Source organism: Bombina bombina, chromosome 3 (assembly GCF_027579735.1).
Source record: "Bombina bombina isolate aBomBom1 chromosome 3, aBomBom1.pri, whole genome shotgun sequence".
NCBI classification, from domain to species: domain Eukaryota; kingdom Metazoa; phylum Chordata; class Amphibia; order Anura; family Bombinatoridae; genus Bombina; species Bombina bombina.
The window spans coordinates 1,107,842,917-1,107,864,157 of record NC_069501.1 but is presented as its reverse complement, the minus strand read 5'-3'; the positions used below and the strand labels follow the sequence as shown (position 1 = coordinate 1,107,864,157).

The 21,241-nt window shown below is 36.4% G+C and overlaps 1 protein-coding gene across 4 annotated transcripts in view; it reads left to right on the top strand.

Annotated features, from left to right (window-relative positions):
* FRY (FRY microtubule binding protein) overlaps positions 1-21,241 on the top strand; it is a 549,698-nt gene that overhangs the window by 296,783 nt on the left and 231,674 nt on the right. For all 4 annotated transcript variants that reach the window (XM_053708466.1, XM_053708462.1, XM_053708463.1 and 1 more), the window contains exons 6-12: positions 5,233-5,312; positions 5,416-5,496; positions 5,714-5,882; positions 7,895-7,987; positions 8,093-8,191; positions 15,512-15,613; positions 17,492-17,595. In XM_053708466.1, the coding sequence (XP_053564441.1) occupies positions 5,233-5,312; positions 5,416-5,496; positions 5,714-5,882; positions 7,895-7,987; positions 8,093-8,191; positions 15,512-15,613; positions 17,492-17,595 (728 nt within the window). The remainder of the gene's footprint in view (positions 1-5,232; positions 5,313-5,415; positions 5,497-5,713; positions 5,883-7,894; positions 7,988-8,092; positions 8,192-15,511; positions 15,614-17,491; positions 17,596-21,241) is intronic.

Sequence of the window (21,241 nt, the reverse complement as noted above, 5' to 3'; positions counted from 1 at the left end):
AAAGGTTACCCTTGTCTGAGGAATCAAAGAACTTTTTGGTAAATTGATCCTCCAACCATGATCTTGAAGAAACAACACAAGTCGATTCGTATGAGATTCTGCTAAATGTAAAGACTGAGCAAGTACCAAGATATCGTCCAAATAAGGAAATACCACAATACCCTGTTCTCTGATTACAGACAGCAGGGCACCGAGAACCTTTGTAAAAATTCTTGGAGCTGTAGCTAGGCCAAACGCCAGAGCCACAAACTGGTAATGCTTGTCCAGAAACGAGAATCTCAGGAACTGATAATGATCTGGATGAATCGGAATATGCAGATATGCATCCTGTAAATCTATTGTGGACATATAATTCCCTTGCTGAACAAAAGGTAAGATAGTCCTTACAGTTACCATCTTGAATGTTGGTATCCTTACATAATGATTCAATATTTTTAGATCCAGAACTGGTCTGAAAGAATTCTCCTTCTTTGGTACAATGAAGAGATTTGAATAAAACCCCATCCCCTGTTCCGGAACTGGAACTGGCATAATTACTCCAGTCAACTCTAGATCTGAAACACATTTCAGAAATGCTTGAGCTTTTACTGGATTTACTGGGACACGGGAAAGAAAAAATCTCTTTGCAGGAGGTCTCAACTTGAAACCAATTGTGTACCCTTCTGAAACAATGCTCTGAATCCAAAGATTGTGAACAGAATTGATCCAAATTTCCTTGAAAAAACGTAACCTGCCCCCTACCAGCTGAGCTGGAATGAGGGCCGCACCTTCATGTGGACTTAGAAGCTTTGCCTTTCTAGCTGGCTTGGATTTATTCCAGACTGGAGATGGTCTCCAAACTGAAACTGCTCCTGAGGATGAAGGATCAGGCTTTTGTTCTTTGTTGAAACGAAAGGAACGAAAACGATTATTAGCCCTGTTTTTACCTTTAGATTTTTTATCCTGTGGTAAAAAAGTTCCTTTCCCACCAGTAACAGTTGAAATAATGGAATCCAACTGAGAACCAAATAATTTGTTACCCTGGAAAGAAATGGAAAGTAAAGTTGATTTAGAAGCCATATCAGCATTCCAAGTTTTAAGCCATAAAGCTCTTCTAGCTAAAATAGCTAGAGACATAAACCTGACATCAACTCTAATAATATCAAAAATGGCATCACAGATAAAATTATTAGCATGCTGAAGAAGAATAATAATATCATGAGAATCACGATGTGTTACTTGTTGCGCTAAAGTTTCCAACCAAAAAGTTGAAGCTGCAGCAACATCAGCCAAAGATATAGCAGGTCTAAGAAGATTACCTGAACACAGATAATCTTTTCTTAGAAAGGATTCAATTTTCCTATCTAGAGGATCCTTAAACGAAGTACCATCTGACGTAGGAATAGTAGTACGTTTAGCAAGGGTAGAAATAGCCCCATCAACTTTAGGGATCTTGTCCCAAAATTCTAATCTGTCAGACGGCACAGGATATAATTGCTTAAAACGTTTAGAAGGAGTAAATGAATTACCCAAATTATCCCATTCTTTGGAAATTACTGCAGAAATAGCATTAGGAACAGGAAAAACTTCTGGAATAACCACAGGAGCTTTAAATACCTTATCTAAACGTTTAGAATTAGTATCAAGAGGACCAGAATCCTCTATTTCTAAAGCAATTAGTACTTCTTTAAGTAAAGAACGAATAAATTCTATTTTAAATAAATATGAAGATTTATCAGCATCAACCTCTGAGACAGAATCCTCTGAACCAGAGGAATCATCAGAATCAGAATGATGATGTTCATTTAAAAATTCATCTGTAGGGAGAGAAGTTTTAAAATATTTTTTACGTTTACTAGAAGGAGAAATAACAGACATAGCCTTCTTTATGGATTCAGAAACAAAATCTCTTATATTATCAGGAACATTCTGCACCTTAGATGTTGAAGGAACTGCAACAGGCAATGGTACTTTACTAAAGGAAATATTATCTGCTTTAACAAGTTTGTCATGACAATCAATACAAACAACAGCTGGAGGAATAGCTACCAAAAGTTTACAGCAGATACACTTAGCTTTGGTAGATTCAGCACTTGACAGTGATTTTCCTGTAGTATCTTCTGACTCAGATGCAACGTGAGACATCTTGCAATATGTAAGAGAAAAAACAACATATATATAAAGCAAAATTGATCAAATTCCTTAAATGACAGTTTCAGGAATGGGAAAAAATGCCAAAGAACAAGCTTCTAGCAACCAGAAGCAATAAAAAATGAGACTTAAATAATGTGGAGACAAAAGCGACGCCCATATTTTTTCGCGCCAAATATGACGCCCACATTATTTGGCACCTAAATGCTTTTTGGCGCCAAAAATGACGCCACATCCGGAACGCCGACATTTTTGGCGCAAAATAACGTCAAAAAATGACGCAACTTCCGGCGACACGTATGACGCCGGAAACGGAAATAGAATTTTTGCGCCAAAAAAGTCCGCGCCAAGAATGACGCAATAAAATGAAGCATTTTCAGCCCCCGCGAGCCTAACAGCCCACAGGGAAAAAGTCAAATTTTAAGGTAAGAAAAATGTTAAATTAAAATGCATTATCCCAAATATGAAACTGACTGTCTGAAAATAAGGAAAGTTGAACATTCTGAGTCAAGGCAAATAAATGTTTGAATACATATATTTAGAACTTTATAAACAAAGTGCCCAACCATAGCTAGGAGTGTCACAGAAAATAAGACTTACTTACCCCAGGACACTCATCTACATATAGCAGATAGCCAAACCAGTACTGAAACGAGAATCAGCAGAGGTAATGGTATATATAAGAGTATATCGTCGATCTGAAAAGGGAGGTAAGAGATGAATCTCTACGACCGATAACAGAGAACCTATGAAATAGACCCCGTAGAAGGAGATCACTGCATTCAAATAGGCAATACTCTCTTCACATCCCTCTGACATTCACTGCACGCTGAGAGGAAAACCGGGCTCCAACTTGCTGCGGAGCGCATATCAACGTAGAATCTAGCACAAACTTACTTCACCACCTCCATCGGAGGCAAAGTTTGTAAAACTGAATTGTGGGTGTGGTGAGGGCAGTGGCGTAGCGTGGCTTCTCAGCGCCCAGGGCAAGGCAAGAATTGCGCCCCCCTAATCCATTAGCACTGACTGAGTCTCTTCCACCAGTACAGTAGGGATTGGCAACTTTGCTTTGAATCTAGGAGACAGCTCAACAACTTAGGAGACAGGTTTTTGTTTTAAAACAAAGCTTTATTTTAACAACAAAAATATATACTATATATATATATATAGAATTCTAAACTCTACATTCATCCTTACAAATTAGGATTCAATATGGTTGCAGGCAGCCATTACTTTATTATATACATTAAGTAAGTACATTATATAACTTAACAATTACATTTTTTATGGTTTAATATTTAAACATGGGATTTCATTTTTAAAATACATCTGAGCCAGCATGCCAGAGTGTGAGAGTGATCTATGCTGCTTTAAAGTGAAAGCCAGTTATTATTTTTTTAAATTCATTTTTAACCTGGGTAAAACTTACAAGATGTAGATCATCTACATCTTGTATTTTTTATGTTACCCAGGTTAAAAATGAATTTGAAATAAAATAACCGGCTTTCACTTTAAAGCAGCATAGATCACTCTCACACTCTGGCATGCTGGCTGGCTCAGACTCTGTGTCCTTTGGAAGTTGGAACTCGGCTGGCTGGCTGGCCCTGCGACGTCACCTGGGTAACGGTAGAGGCTAAGCTGCATTTTGCGTGCGTTGCCATTTCCAATCTCTATTCCCCAGGGTCCAGGCAAAAACAGGGGCTATAATAATTTAATTATAATTCTGGCTGTCAGTGGCACTGGTGGTCTGGTTCTGATACGGACCCGGTGATGAGTTTGGTAATTTCTGTAGACACTACTTACCTTATCATTGCGGGCGCAGCGTGCTAGTCAGTCTGACTCCACTCTGGCTCTGCTGCTCTGACTTCCTCCTCCCTCCTGACATGTGCGCTGGGAGTGGGAGTGGACCGCGCTAACTAGTGGCGTAAACACTAGTCTAGCAGCAGGTAACGGTCGGATAGGATTACACTCATAAAATTATGATAATTAAATCATTACACAGCACGTCTTGACTTCAGAGTAGTAGACAGTTCACTTGAGAGACAGAACGGCTGGGCGCAGGCGCCTGTCAGATTTTTTAGCCTCCCTGTAACGCCGCTGGGAGTGGGACTGTGACTGTCTACTGTCTTGAGATGGTGGGGACTGGGGAGGCTGGGAGCCAAGCATTTTGCGCCCGTCAGAATTTTGCGCCCGGGGCAACCGCCCCTGTGGCCCCCCCCACGCTACGCCACTGGGTGAGGGGTGTATTTATAGGCATTTTGAGGTTTGGGAAACTTTGCCCCTCCTGGTAGGAATGTATATCCCATACGTCACTAGCTCATGGACTCTTGCTAATTACATGAAAGAAATATAGTTTTGGATTAAAAAGGTAAAATTGTTAAAGCTGTTAAATTAGCAGGGAGTGCATTTTTTTTGTTTACACAGTTCTATTAGTGAAAAAGGAGACACCACACCAACACAAACATTACAACAAAATTTTTTTTTTTAAATACAGTTATTCAGAGACAATTAATACAAAATTACATCCAATTCTCTTTAAAGTGAATGTAAACTTTGACGAATGTGGGCCCGGTTTTTTAAAATCCTATTAAAAACAGGGGCACTTTAATTTATCAAAGTTTACATTTCAGCGGTTTTGTTAAAATACTTACCTTTTCTTCTTGAAAGCCGGACCAGCGATCCCCCGCCTGACGCTCTTCTCTTCTTACGTCAGAAATGAAGAATCCGGCTTCCTCCAATCACAGCATGTCCTCAGGCAATGTTTGCTCTGGGGGGGAAGCTGTGATTGGAGGAAGACGGATTCTTCATTTCTGACGTAAGAAGAGAAGAGCGTCAGGCAGGGGATCTCTGGTCCGACTTTCAAGAAGAAAAGGTAAGTATTTTAATAAAACCGCTGAAATGTAAACTTTGATAAATTAAAGTGCCCCTGTTTTTAATAGGATTTTAAAAAACCGGGCACACAATTGTCAAAGTTTACATTCACTTTAAGACACTGACCTAAATGCAGTAAAAAGTGTTCTATTCACAGCCTGCATGTATTGCCTTCTGTTACCACCTATGTATGGGGCATTGACTTTTATATTATATTTTAATCTTTTTCAGATTCCTTTACATCCAGTAATAGACTGTTTGGTTCATGAAGTCATCACATTGGCTTTCAAGCACTTTAAATATAAGGAAGGGTAATAACATTTCTAGATTTACATTGTAAAAATTAAATACATTATTATTAGTAGTAGCAGTATTATTAGATGTCATCGATATAACTGCTCCTATTTATACTAGGTACCTTGGTCCGAACACTGGAAACATGCATATTGTGGCAGATCTGTATGCTGAAGTCATAGGTATATTAGCACAATCCAAGTAAGTCAATGCATCTGTATTTGTAAATATAAACACAACATTTAAATGTAATTTTTGTAATTTTATGTAATATTTTATCTAGAAGTTGGCTAACAGGGTAGCACAGTATTGTGTCACATGTGTTTTTTAGAGTTCTCTGGTTGCCAAGGGATTGAACACAACCACAAAAAAACACATCCACTGTATTATTTATTAATTGTTTGCTTCAATTTGTTAGATTTCCTGCTGTTAAAAAGAAATTCATGGCAGAACTGAAAGAACTGCGACATAAAGAACAAAACCCATATGTTGTTCAAAGTATTATCAGTCTTATAATGGGAATGAAATTCTTCCGCATTAAAATGTATCCTGTTGAGGACTTTGAAGCATCTTTACAGTTTATGCAGGTATGATTGTAACTGTGGTTATAAAGTGTCTTAAACACAATTGGGTATAAACTGAACACTCAGAAAAACATAAAGCAATGCTCAAATTTAGAGAATTTGTGGTAGCCAGTCAATAGTAATTATTTTACCCATCATAATTGCCATATTTTTTTAATCAATATTTAAGAGCATTCATGTACCCAAGAAAAATAATTATACTAAAATTATAGTGTATACAGTTTTTTCCCTCCTTTTCTGAGTTCCTATTAAATCATATACTTCCAGAATGAGATGTATATCAGTATACATATGTATGTGTCTGTCTGTCCATTTGTTATACATGTGTGTGTGAAGCTCCCTGCCTGCCAGCCATATACTTTTTTGGAGCTAGGCCAAGTTGTGTAAATATTGGGATCTGTATCTAGAAATAATATGTATTTGATCATCTAACCATTATTGTTTAGAAGTGAATTTGACTATGCTTGTTGGACTATTTGAAGCTACTAATTGAATTGTTTATTAGATTGCTTCCACATTCTCTATACACTATACTCGGGCTGGGCATGTATTCTGGAGTGTCTGGGCTTTATTGAAGCAGAGATGATCTTATGGATATTAAAATAAATGTATACTCATATATAAGCAAAAAGTTGAAAGGTATCGTCCTAAAGTTAGGACCTTGTTTGTGAGAATTCTGAGCAATATATTTTCCTGTCTTGCCCCTCCAAGGATGAGGTGTTAAGAATAAGATTAGCAGGGTCTTTGTAAAGACAAAAGATGTGTGGGAAATAAACTGAAAATGAAGTTGTTTGGCAAGTATATGAAAGGAAAATCCATAATGATTAGAAAACAAATCCAGTTGTAGGATTAGATTATGTTTATGACATCATCATCATACAACTTGGTGATACATACTGAAAATGTGTTGTGTTCTCTTGCTACATATTTCACCCCTAGCTATCCTGATAGCATCAATATGCTGTAGCTACATAATGGGGATGGGATAGCCCAGTGTTTCTCAACCGCGTTCCTCAAGTACTCCCAGCAGGCCAGGTTTTCATTATAGCTGAACCAGTGCACAGTTAAAGAAATCAGATGATCAGAAACACCATAGTTATTAACCTGCTCTCACCCATCAGCTGATTATTTCACCTGTGCACTGGTTCAGCTATAATAAAAACCTGGCCTGTTGGGGGTACTTGAGGACTGCGGTTGAGAAACAATGGGATAGCCTATGGAGCACCTCCATTTTGCACATTCAAGGAGCTAAGTTATCTTCTGTAATAAATCCAATCCCTTGACCAGCTGGAACACTCTTTTCGTAAAGGGACATGAAACCCAACATTTTTATATATATATATATATATATATATACCAATTGGCTTTGGATCACCCATGTATTCAGTTAGCAACCAGTAGTGCATTGCTGCTCCTTCAACAATTGATACAAAGAGAATGAAGCAAATTAGATAATGAAAGTAAACTGGAAAGTTGTTTAAAATAGTATGTTCTACCTAAATCATGAAAGAATTTTTTTTGGGTTTCATGTCCCTTTAAGTGCTGCTTGACCTTTTAAGAAAACACAAAGGGGTGCATTTGTAGTTCCTTTAATATATGATTTATATTTTAGTAGGTAAAATACATAATTATATTTAATTCCAACATTACCTCATGCTCTGTCTTCTTTTTCTCCATCAGTGTTAATGTTTAAAGAGTAGGGGGGGTACGTGATTGGGTACTGTATGTTGTTGGAGTATGTGTTAATATTAGGGTGACCATATTGCCGCTTTATAAAGGGACGCATATGAAAAATTAATATGTCATGGTTGTTTTCAGGGCTTTTTAAAGAAATGTTTTGTATAAGAACCTTGACATATGTATTTTTCATATGTGTCCCTTTTTAAAACAGCAATATGGCCTTCCTAGTTAATATACAAGATAATCATCTGGGGTTTTTTATGTATCCTGGGCACCATTTAGAGAACGATTAAAATGAGAAATTTGGACGTTAATAAACTCTCTTTTACATTTAGGAATGTGCACATTATTTCATAGAAGTGAAAGATAAAGATATTAAGCATGCCTTGGCTGGACTTTTTGTGGAGATCCTTGTACCAGTTGCTGCGGTAAGAACATGGTTTTGGTGATCATAACAAATCACATTAGAACTTTATTAGAAAGCAAAGTGAAAAAAATGTTGTCAAATGAGTTTGTTTGTTTTTGTTTTTAAGGCGGTTAAGAATGAAGTGAATGTCCCTTGTCTGAGGAACTTTGTTGAGAGTCTTTATGACACAACACTTGAGCTGTCCTCCCGGAAAAAGCATTCATTGGTGGGTAATACTAATGTGTATGTACCTAAATTGTATAGAGAATATTTATCCATAATAAAGGCTATTAATGTAAGTTTAGATATCCATAGAAATCCCTTGTCCCTAATTATCATTAGTTGAATAAAAAATAGAATAATAATAATGTTTATACCACAGCAGATTATAGAAACCCTGTATCCTTAAAGGGACATAAAACCCACATTTTTTCTTTCTTGATTCAGATAGAGAATACAATTTTAAACAACTTTCTAATTTACTTCTATTATCTAATTTGTTTCATATTCTTGGTATCATTTGTTAAAGGAGCAGCAATGCACCACTGCTTTCTAACAGAACACATGGGTGAGCCAATAAAAATCAGTATATATATGCAGCCACCAATCAGCAGCTAGAACCTAGGTTCTTTGCTTCTCCTGAGCTTTCCTAGATAAACCTTTAGCAAAGGATAACAAGAGAAGGAAGCAAATTAAACAATAGAAGAAAATTGGAAAGTTGTTTAAAATTGTATTCTCTATCTGAATCATGAAAGAAAAATTTTGGGTTTCATGTCCCTTTAAGACTAAGTAGCAATCCTTTTCTTATATTATTTATGCGTTGTGTTTTTTTATTGGTTACAAAGGGTTCTTCAAAGCAGCAACACACTGCTGCTCCTGAGCTGGACATGAATGAACGAGTCAGCCACATGTGCTTTACAATGCCCAGCCGTGTCCAGCTTTGGCAAAAAAGTGCATTGCCAGCAGACTTAAATAACGTAAACATCCTGTAACAAGTGTCTGAATTCTAGGCAGGGGAAAAACACAATTTAATAATAGTGGAAGTATATTTATCTATTACTATACATAATTAAACCTGATATGGTTAATTACATTTTGACAATGATGTTCTTTTTAATAATGTTCCTGTTGCAAGCCTACAAGTTCCATTGTGCAGTAGGTTGGTCTATGGTATTTAGCACTAATGAACTGGGAAATAGGATTGTAAGCTGTATTCTAATTCTCATTTCAGATTCTAATTTAGCATAACCTGGGAGCTATTTTTAGACTGCCATTATGCTATAATATAATTCATGTTCCAAGAGTGACAGTTAATTGATTGCTGACAGTCTAAACATTCAGCTTACTTGAGATACTGTGCCCTTAGGCACATGCTTACTTTACTTAGTGACAATTTTGTGAAATTGTTTTTAGTTATGATTTGAAGTAAATGGACACCCATCATTCAAATTTATGAAATGGATGGCATTGCAGTAACACTGGGAATCCTTCAAATGCAGAGTGACATGAGCATACACTTACAAAAGCCTAGGAGCAATCAGTATGAGTTTTGATTGGCTGTACCATCTGTTCTGTCAGCTTTTATAAAAACAGGGAGGCTGGGGGTTAGTCCAGTATAGAAGCTATGTACTGGGAGCTAGGTAGAGCTTTGTTTGCAAGTTTCACATCACTTAAAGGGACCGTAACAACTTGAGATTGTTATATAAAATGTTCCAAGCTGGGACCACTTCCTTCTTCATCCAGGACCAAGCCGGAGGAGAAGTGGAGATGACCGCGGAGCAGGACCGGCGACCGCGGAGCCATGGAGCATGGAGGATCCTCTTCGTACGATCTCCGCCGTACACTGAATAGTGAATTCAAGGTATATGTTTAAATATTGTGTCCATTGCATTCCTATTGGCTGATTTGATTCTTCAAATTCAAACCAGTCAATAGGATGAAAGCTACTGAAATCCTATTGGCTGTTCAAATCAGTCAATAAAATTTCAGTAGCTCTCATCCTATTGGCTGATTTTAATTTGAAGAATCAAACCAGCCAATAGGAATGCAAGGGACGCCATATTTAGACGCGTACCTTGAATTCACTATTCAGTGTACGGCAGCGATCGTACAAAGAAGATCCTCCATGCTCCATGGCTCCGCGGTCGCCGGTCCTGCTCTGCGCTCATCTCTGCTCTGCGCCGGCTTGGTCCTGGATGAAGAAGGAAGTGGTGCCCACTTGGAAGAAGATGTTGGCTGCTTGGAAGAAGACTTCACCGCCTGGGACAGGACCTTCTCCGCCGGACTTCAGGAACGGTGAGTACCTATTTGAGGGTTATATTTAGGATATTTTTTATTTTTGGGGGGGTTTGTTTTTTTTTAGATTAGGGATTTATTGGGCACTCTTAAATGAGCTGAATACCCTTTTAAGGGCAGTAAAAGAGCTGAATGCCCTTTTAAGGGCAATGCCCATACAAATGCCCTTTTAGGGACAATGGGTAGTTTAGTTTTTTTTAGTGTTAGGTTTATTTATTTTGGTGGGTGGTGGGTTTTACTGTTGGGGGGACTTAGAATTTTTTTTAAATACAAAAGAGCTGTTTAATTTAGGGCTATTGGTAGTTTAGCATTAGATCAGGGGGGTTATTTTGTGGAGGCTTTTTTATTTTCATAGGGATTAGGTTTAATTTTTTTATTTTGGATATTTTTGTTTATTATTTTCTGTAATGTTAAACTTTTTTATTTTTGGTCATTTTAGATAAATTTATTTTAATTTAATCTTAGGTTTATTTTTCTAAGTACTGTTAGGATTTTTTATTTTAATTATAATTTAGTATTATGTTATGTAGTTTGGGGTTAATTTAGTTGGTGTTAGGTTAGGGGGCTTAGTAATTAAATTAGTTATTTGCATTATGGGGGGTTGGCGGATTAGGGGTTAATAGGTTAATTAGGGTACTTGCGTTGTGGGGGTTTGGCGGATTAGGGGGTTAATAGTTTTATTAGGATTATTGCGTTGTGTGGGTTTGGTGGTTTAGGAGTTAATAGTTTTATTAGGATTATTGCGTTGTGTGGGTTTGGCGGATTAGGGGTTAATAGATATATAAGCTTTGTTGTGATGTGGGTGAATAGCAGATTAGGGGTTAATAGTTTAATGAGGTATATTGCGTTGTGGGGGGTTGTCAGTTTAGAAGGTTAATACTTTTATTATTAGTTGCGATGTGGTGGGATTGTGGATATAGGGGTTTTACGTGTTGGGTTTATTTTTGGGAATCGGGTTAGACTTTTATGGGAGATTTGATTTTTTTTTTTTTTTCTTAGGCTTCGGCAGTTTCTAAAGTGCCGTAAGTCACTGCCGACTCCAGAAATTTGTATTTACACACATTTCTGGACATCGCTAGTTTATCCGACTTACGGCACTTAATGAACTGCCAGCACCGTATATGTGATACCCCGATGTGCAAGGTTAAATTACGGGAGGCGCAGGTTTCAGCAGTTATGCTGGAGCTTGCACCACATACTGTATGTAATCTCCCCCATAGTATGATCAGCACACAGACATTCACGTGCTTGTAAAGTGCACTAGGAATTAAATTTATAATTTCTTCCCATGTAGGTGTGCAGTGTGAGATGGTAGACAATGCTCTTTTTAGAGGCAGATAGTAATTCAATGGGACAATTGCTACATTTTGCAAGCTCTGTGATTGTTTTGTTTTTTTAAACAATTTGCTTGTAATTTGTATAATTAGCTTATCCATTAAAGGGATACTGAACCCAAATTATTTCTTTCATGATTCAGATAGCGCATGCAATTTTAAGCAAATTTCTAATTTACTCCTATTATCAATTTTTCTTTGGTATCTTTATTTGAAAAATCAGGAATGTAAGCTTACAAGCCGCCCAGTTTTGGTTCAGAACCCTGGGTAGCGCTTGCTGATTGGTAGCTACATTTATCCACCAATCAGTAAGCACTACCCAGGTGCTGAACCAAAGATGGACTGGCTCGTACGCTTTACATTCCTGCTTTTTCAAAGAAAGATACCAAGAGAACGAAGAAAAATTGATAATAGGAGTAAATTAGAAAGTTGCTTAAAATTGCATGCTCTATCTGAATAATGAAAGAAGAAAAAATTGGGTTCAGTGTCCCTTTAAGTTTGCTGCTTTGCAATGTATGTAAACATTGTTATGTTTTAACTATAGTTCCAAAACTTAAAGGATTACTTTCTGTTATAATTTTTAAGCTAAACAACTAAAATATTAAAGTTAATAAACATTAATTAAAACCTACTGACCTATATTTTCTCCAAAACGAAGTTTCATAACGTTCTAAAAGTTATATCTTTTATTCGCTGATGATGTCACGTTATCCTGCCCACTATTTTCAGCACTGCATGTTCAAAATACTTAAACCAATAACTTTGTGTTTAAAGCGCCATTTTGAAACCTAGGTATTGTAAACGGATTGGTACAGAGCAAAGGATACCCACGGAGTGGGTTTGGAAAACAATTAAATTTGCAGACAAGATTTCTGATATACGGTAGAGATATGTTAATGAAATACTATTGATAAAAAGCTTATTTGGGGTAGTTAGTTAGTAACAGGCATAGAAAATATTTACTTACAGTGGCCCTTTAAAACACTTGCCATATTTCACAAAGGTTCATTGTTTATTTTTGATTGATCCTCTGTTTTAAACAGCATTTATTATTTGTCATGTTCTTTTTTTTCTTTTGATCATTCATAAAGTTTATCCCCTGACAGATACGGTAGTTGCCACGCTAAATTATTTATGCAAGTGATTAATTGTATATATCAGATTGGCTGAATATCACATTTTCACAATATGTTTATTCTGAGCAAAGACACATGTTTCCCTAGTACGATATTTATGACCTGTCCCAGTCTTGGGAATTACACAGAGGAGCAAATTAATTTGACTGTGACCTTTTCTAGAGGGGTTTTGTCCTTACAATTAGTTATTATGAAGTGATGAAATGATGAGGTACCTGTGCACATACTGGAAGGCCAGCTAATTTAGTTGTTAGATTTTTTTTTTGTGTACGTTTCTGATAACTCCCTGACTGCAAAAGACTGTTTGCCTTTTGTGGCAGACAATATTCAAACTGACTTGATCCAGTAGTAGTTGTTTTCCATTGTCTCACTCTGTTCATTATATAGATGTTTAGTTTATTCTAATCTTTTAGAAACTTAAACGGAATTCTCAAAAATTATCAATTTCTTCAAATTCATTCCTTTTTAATATATATATATATATATATATATATATATATATATATATATATATATATATGTTCTTGAATTTACTTATTTATTTTTGCATTAATTATTTTGCTTTTACAAGATATTAAACACATCTTGTTTTTGTGTAAAACTGTGTTTGTCCCAAATCAAGTTCTGTGACCTGCAAATGAAATAGCCAGTAAGGCAATTTTCAGCATTTTGAAAACCTAGATTACATTAAAGTACAATTTTTACACAAAAAAAAACAAGAAATGTTTAATGTCCCTTTAAGTTTGGTATCCCACATAAAGTCTATTGAATTTAGGGGGGGGGGGATTAAACTTTCAAGGTTTTTGTATTTCAGTTCTGTTAATTTATCTTTGTGAACTTTCAGTTACCTTTTATATAAACTATTCTAATTGCCTCACTTAAAGGGACACTGAACCCAATTTTTTTCTTTCATGATTCAGATAGAGCATGCAATTTTAAGACACTTTCTAATTTATTCATATTATCAATTTTTCTTTGTTCTCTTGCTATCTTTATTTTAAAAAGAAGACATCTAAGCTTTTTTTTTATTCAGAACTCTGGACAGCACATTTTTATTGGTGGATGAGTTTATACATAGCAAAAAGATCACCATAGATCTCTTATCTGGTCAGGGACAAAAATTACCAGGGACAAGCAAAAGTTACTATAAATATATTTCCATTGTTTCATAGTTAAATATGATGGTGTGACTCATAGTGAGATATTCTGGGAACATACGTTTTGCTAAATCTTCCAGCAATATACCACTGTACATCAATATTAAGTAGCAGTTTTATGTCCCAGACCCATCTCTGGAAAATTGTAGACCTGATTTCATTTCTGGCAAGTTGTATATAAACGTTACCTAAATCCATCACATTACAACATTGCTACACATAAACAAATCATGAGTGTAAATGTGTTATTTTAGCTGTTTCTGTGCTATAAACCCTGAAAGGGTTGGTAAAACATGATTTTCTATGTGATATTGTGAGTCTAGGTTTAATTTATTCCCAAATGAAGTCACCCCATGCTAGACTCTATTTTTAGTTTACTAGTCAGCTGAAGCTATCATTTAAAACAACCGTTCTTTATCATTTAACACAGTTGGTATTTATACATAACACCTACACTTTCTCTTCTCTCATTACATCTCTTTAGACTATCTGTGATTGTTTTAGCCCACCAGAATTATAGATCTGCTATGTCAGAATTATGGCTATAGCATGTTTCTGTCTCCTTTTTGGAGATATGATGTTTATGGCTTATGTGGGCCCATGTTCAAGTGATAAAAGTCATTTATATGAAATAGTTTGTGGCTTTGTTTTTGAGAGTGGTGGTGTCTCAGAATTTATCAGCACCAAATGATAGAAGTATTTGAGTAAATTGAAAAGGTATAAAATCTTAAAAAAAAAAAAAAAAAAAAAATCACAAAAATCTTCCAGAATGTTGGTGAAGCATCCTTAAAAGCTCCACCAATGGTAGATAAGAGATCCAGGAAAATGTGTGCACATTTTCTTCTGCAGATTGAAATGGGCATTAGGGTCATTTCTAGGTATACATAATATATTTCAGCAGTAAAGTACTGCATGAAATAAGTATAAAATGAAGTATCTGCATCCAGCGTAGTTGGCAAATATGTAATTGATTAGTTTTCACCTTGTCTCATTTGTTGTGGCCTAATTAGGGCCATATTCAAACAAGTTCCTACACTTATCTAAGCAGTTATTCTGTAGCATGTATTGTCAAATTTTCTTCATCCTCTTGGTATCCTTTGTTAAAGGAGCAGCAATGCACTACTGGTTTCTAACTGAACACATGGGACCGTGAGCCAATGACAATCGGTATGTATGTATGTATATATATATATATATATATATATATATACATACAGCCACCAATCAGCAGCTAGAACCTAGGTTCTTTGCCACTTCTGTGCTTACCTAGCTAAACCTTTCAGCAAAGCATAACAAGAGATGGAAGCAAATTAAATAATAGAAGTAAAATGGTAAGTTGTTTAAAATTGTATTCTCTATCTGAATCATGAATGTTTAATTATGACTTTACTGTCCCTTTAAGTGAGTCATTTAGAATACATTGTCAGAAGCTCAATGAAGTATATGGTCAAAGAAAAGTATACAATGGGCACATTAGGAATTTTTCAGGTTCATGTGTAAGTTGCAAACTAGTTTTATAAATACTGAAAATGTAGGTCTAGACTGTTTAGGAACATTTTACCAGCTTCAGTATAGTATAAGTTCTAGTGTACATAATGAACGTAATTCTGTCTTTCTTTTTCAGGCGTTATACCCTTTGGTAACCTGCTTACTCTGCGTCAGTCAGAAACAATTTTTCTTAAACAGATGGCAAATTTTCCTCAACAACTGTTTGTCAAACCTCAAAGTAAGACTTTTAATTGTGTTTTGTACATATTCACATGAATTCAGTGATTACTAAGCTGAATGATTTATTGGATTACTTATTCATAAATATTTGTGTTTACCCAGAATCCTTTGCTACATTGGAAACAATTGGCTAGATTACGAGTGGTGCGCTAACTGTAGTGCAAGTGCGATATTGTTGTTTTTTTTTAAGGTTCCCTAAAATAGTATTTAATAACATAAGGACTGGTGAGGCTAGAAAGGCTGAAAACACTATAGAAAACAAACAATATCACACTTGCGCTACAGTTAGCGCACCACTCATAATCTAGCCCAATGTATCTAGAGATTTTCTGTGGGGAAAAACAAGTCTTCTGAGTTCTCTAGATTTGTTAATGGCCTAAACAATGAGTTATTCTCTCTACATTTTGTGCATAGTGGAGGATTTTAATCTCACTCTTTGGTTCCCAATAATTTTAAAAGTTGTTGTTTTTTGCTGGTAAATCAACTTCAGCCAACAGTGATTTAACTTCTCCCAGCTGATGAGTGGTAAACACCACAACACAGCTGTACTGGAATGGTTCTGAATCACTGTACTAACCCTAGGTAAGCTTAAAAGCTGTGTATGTCGCAATGCTATCGCTAAAACGGAATCTGTCATACGGCAGATTGAGGTCAATAGCTGAGGCATTGTGAACCTCAATTGCATATATTACCCAGAATCCTTTACTGCCTTCTCTCTCTCATGCACAGAATCCTTAACATGTAACTTTGTACAACCCTACATTTTATCATGTAGAACCAGCCCTATTACCAGTAATTATAGTTAGAAAATATATCTTTATTATTTATTGGATGGTTGGGTGCTGATTCCCAGATGATTCTTCCTTATATGGTTTAGAAAAAACAGTGAAAAATGCAAACTGATTAAAGGGACAGTCTACTTGATTTTTTTATTGTTTAAAAAGATAGATAACGCCTTTTGTACCCATTTCCTTACTTTACTCAACTAAAATTGTTATATTAATTTACTTTATAACCTCTTAACCTTGCCTGTTTCTAAGCCCCTGCAGGCAGCCTCTTATCTAATTTTATTAGCTTTTCACAGCCAGACAGTGCTAATTCATGTGTGCCATATTGATAACATTGTGCGTACTCTTCTGGAGTTATGTATGAACCAGCACTAATTGGTTAAAATGCAAGTTTGTAAAAAGCACTGAGATAAGAGGCAGGATAAGAGTCAGTCTGCAGAGGCTTTAGATACAAGGTAATCACAGAGGTAAAAAGTATTTTAATATAAGTGTTTGTTATACAAAACTGGGGAATGAGTAATAAAGGGACTGTCTATATTTTTAAACAATACAACATTTCAAGTAGATTGTCCTTTTAATGCATAAATGGTTTGTCTTCCTAATACATTTGAAAACAACTCTAAAACTTCCAGACTCACTTTAATAAGATTTTACTCATGGTGATATATATCAGTTTTGAGCTGCTTAATTGTGTCACATTGGGATTTTGTTAAATCAATGCATATTTACTAACATGGGAGATGCTTGGCAAACAAGACAAAACTTCATACAGTGTGAGAATAGAACTTTGATTTCAGATCTTTTATATAATCAGCTGCTATTTTATTAATTTCATAAGATTTAAAAATTTAAAAAGCAGTTAGTGAAGAACGTTGAACCTATAAATATTACTAAGATAGATTTATTTAATATTAAAGTTGACTCACTTAATACTTTCTAATTAAAGACTCTAAAAATATACTGTTTACGTCTCTACATTAAAAAATATCATAGGGACACTCATATCATTGAATGTTACTTCCATAATTTAAAAGCAAAATAACAAAACATTGAATATGTGGTTTTTCTATTTATTTATTTATTTTTAGAATAAGGACCCCAAAATGGCTCGTGTTGCACTGGAATCTTTGTACAGACTTCTGTGGGTTTATATGATTCGAATAAAATGTGAAAGCAATACTGCTACTCAGAGGTACTTTACATATGTTTTATGTACTTGTGAATTAACAAACTATCATGATAAGTAGATGAATGAACTGAAGATTGTTTTGTATTTGATTTATAGATTTCTTTCCTAAGATATGGTGAGTCCATGGATTCATCAATTACTGTTGGGAATATCACTCCTGGCCAGCAGGAGGAGGCAAAGAGCACCACAGCAAAGCTATTAAGTATCACTTCCCTTCCCACAACCTCCAGTCATTCTCTTTGTCTTTGGTGCAAGGAGGAGGTAAAGTTTTGGTGTCTGAAGAAGTTTGGATTTATTTCACTTCAATCAAGATTTTATTTTGAAAGCCAGAGTAGGTTTGCCCTGATCTTTCCTTTCAAGATTTGGTATAGCCGTACTCCACATTAGTCTCTTCAGCAGGGCAGTGGTGGCTTTTAAGCAGTTTGGAACTTGTCAAGCGGGCCTTGCTGCGTTTTCCTAACATGTTTGCTGCCCTTGTATAGAAAGCCAGAGTAGGTTTACTCTGTTCTTTCTTTCTTACACAGGTCTCTGTGAGGAGTGGCGTCCTCTCATACCGGGTGGTCTTTCCTCCTGCCGGACAGCAGGATGTGCAGGTAAGTGCCTTTGTGTCTTCTGGGGCTAGGAGGCTGGTTTTGAAGGGGTTAAGGAACCCTCTGTACTTAATGTTGGACTCTGTATCCTTAAAGGGACAGTCAACACCCAATGCAACTTAACTCCATACCTTAGATCAGGAATAGAAGATGCAGCTGCACCGCATCGCATGTTGATGAGCTCTAACAGTATAGGAGCAATCACCCAAAATACATATGATTATTCTGTGTAGATATGGCCGCCAAACTCCCCCCACTGTTACGTATTTACTTTCTTTTTAATTGAATCTTCCAATCATAATCCAATCCTCGGTTGAATTAACAAGTTCACAGAGAATCACGCATGCACAATGGATTAGGAACAACTCAATCTAGCCACTAAGATAATCACAGCAGCACTTACGATTTCGGCTTGCGTTTGCGAGTGGGCAGAAGATAATGCACATGCGCATTATCAAAACAGCAACGTCACCCTTTGGAACATGAACGAGTAGGGAAAATATTAGAGAAGGGGACGAATGAGGAGAGGGAGGAGTTTGGCGGCCATATCTACACAGAATAAAAATATGTATTTTGGGTGATTACTCCTATACCGTTAGAGCTCATCAACATGCGATGCGGTGCAGCTGCATCTTCTATTCCTGATCTAAGGTATAGAGTTAAGTTGCATCGGGTGTTGACTGTCCCTTTAAGGAAGGATGTTTATTGGCAGGGGCAGGCACTACTAGGATATGTGACATGGAGACTTAAGTTTGAACTCCTTCACGGAAAGGAAGGGGTTAACTTTTTTTGCTGTTGGCTCAGTAAAAATTTATTCTCTGGTTTATACAATTTGGGACAGTGTTCTGGGAATAGAAATGTTTATCATAAGGTTATCATACTCTATTTCATATGTGTGCTTTGGCTGCATTTATGTTATCTGAATTTAGGCAGCCTCTCAGTGTCCTGCACGGAGACTGTTAGGAGGGTGCGCTCTTTTGTTCTTAGAGGCGCCACTTCTATGGGATATGCACTTTTTATATTGGAGTTATTTTTATTTTTATATTTGCAGACCTGGTGGAAATGTCGTCTCTCCCACCTTGGAGACTGCCTCTGAGGAAGAACCCCCTGATCAGGGCCCTTTCCTACATCCAAATCTCGTTTCTCTGAAGCTGATTGTTTGGAGATTGAACGCTTTGTTTTGTCTAAGCGTGTTTTTTTCTGAGTTGGTCATTGAGACCATGATTTAGGCTTGCATGCCAGTTACTAGAAGGATTTACCATAAAATATGGCGCAAATATCCTTATTGGTGTGAATCCAGGAGTTACTCTTGGAGTAGGGTTCCTAGAATGTTGTTCTTTCTCCAGGAAGGTCTGGAGAAGGGTTTGTCAGTCAGTACCCTGAAGGGTCAGATTTCTGCATTATCATTATTGTTTTGCTACGTAAGCGTCTGGCGGAAGTGCCAGATGTGCAATTTTTTTGTCAGTCATTGGTCAAGAATCAGACATGTCTTTAAGTCTGTTGCTCCTTATTGGAGCCTTAACCTTGTTCTTAAGGTTTTACAGCAGACTCCGTTTGAGCCGATGCGTCCATAGATCTTAAGTTGTTATCTTGGAAAGTTTTTTTGTTGTTGTTGCTTATTGCTATCTCTTCTGATCGGAGAGTCTCGGAACTCTCAGCTTTGCAGTGTGATTCACCTTATCTTATCTTTCATGCCGATGACACGGTTCTTTGTACTAAGTTAGGTTTTCTTCCTAAAGTGGTTTCGAATAGAAATATTAATCAAGAATTTGTCATTTCTTCACTATGCCCTAATCCTTTTCTCATAAGGAACGTTTGGTACACAACTTGGATGTTGTGCGTGATCTTAAATTTTATCAGCAGACGACTAAGGTTTTTTCTCCAGTCTTCTGCCCTATTTGTTTGTTTCTCTGGGATCCGTATAGATCAGAAAGCTAATGCTACTTGGTCTTCCCTACATATTTTTTCCAAATTTGACAAATTTGATATTTTTGCCTCAGCTGAGGTTTCTTTTGGGAGAAAGGTTCGTCAAGCAGTAGTGCCTTCTGTTTAGGTCTTCCTGTCTTGTCCCTCCCTATTCATCTGTGTCCTCTAGCTTGGGTATTGATTCCCAACAGTAATTGATGAATCTGTGGACTAACCATATCTTAGGAAAGAAAACAAAATCTATGCTTACCTGATGCATTTATTTATTTCCGGATATGGTGAGTCCACGGCCCGCCCTTTATTTTAAAACAGTTATTTTTTACTAAATCTCAGGCACCTTTACACCTTGTGTTACTTCTTTTTTCTCCACTTTCCTTCGGTCGAATGACTGGGGGTTGTGGGAAGGGAAGTGATACTTAAAGGGACACTGAACCCAATTTTTTTTCTTTTGTAATTCAGAAAGAGCATGCAATTTTAAGCAACTTTCTAATTTACTCCTATTATCAATTTGTCTTCGTTCTCTTGCTATCATTATTTGAAAAAGAAGGCATCTAAGCTTTTTTTTGGTTTCAGTACTCTGGACAGCACTTTTTTATTGGTGGATGAATTTATCCACCAATCAGCAAGGACAACTCAGGTTGTTCACCAAAAATGGGCCGGCATCTAAACTTACATTCTTGCATTTCAAATAAAGATACCAAGAGAATGAAGAAAATTTGATAATAGGAGTAAATTAGAAAGTTGCTTAAAATTTCATGCTCAATCTGAATCATGAAAGAAACATTTTGGGTACAGTGTCCCTTTAACAGCTTTGCTGTGGTGTTCTTTGCCTCCTCCTGCTGGCCAGGAGTGATATTCCCAGCAGTAATTGATGAATCTGTGGACTCACCATATTTGGAAATAAATACATTTATCAGGTAAGCATAAATTTATTTTTTTAGGGCAAAGTGTAATTTCTTAAAACTTTGTAAAAATCTAAGTTTAAAAAGATCTCTTAAAGTAAGAGAATTTTCTGCAATTACCTAAGTAATTTAATTGTTCCTGTGCTGGAAATAAAAATAGCATTTTAATTTGTATGTTTTTTTTTTTTGCCATGTCACTACTCGCCAACAGAGCTATGGTAGTTGTCCTTA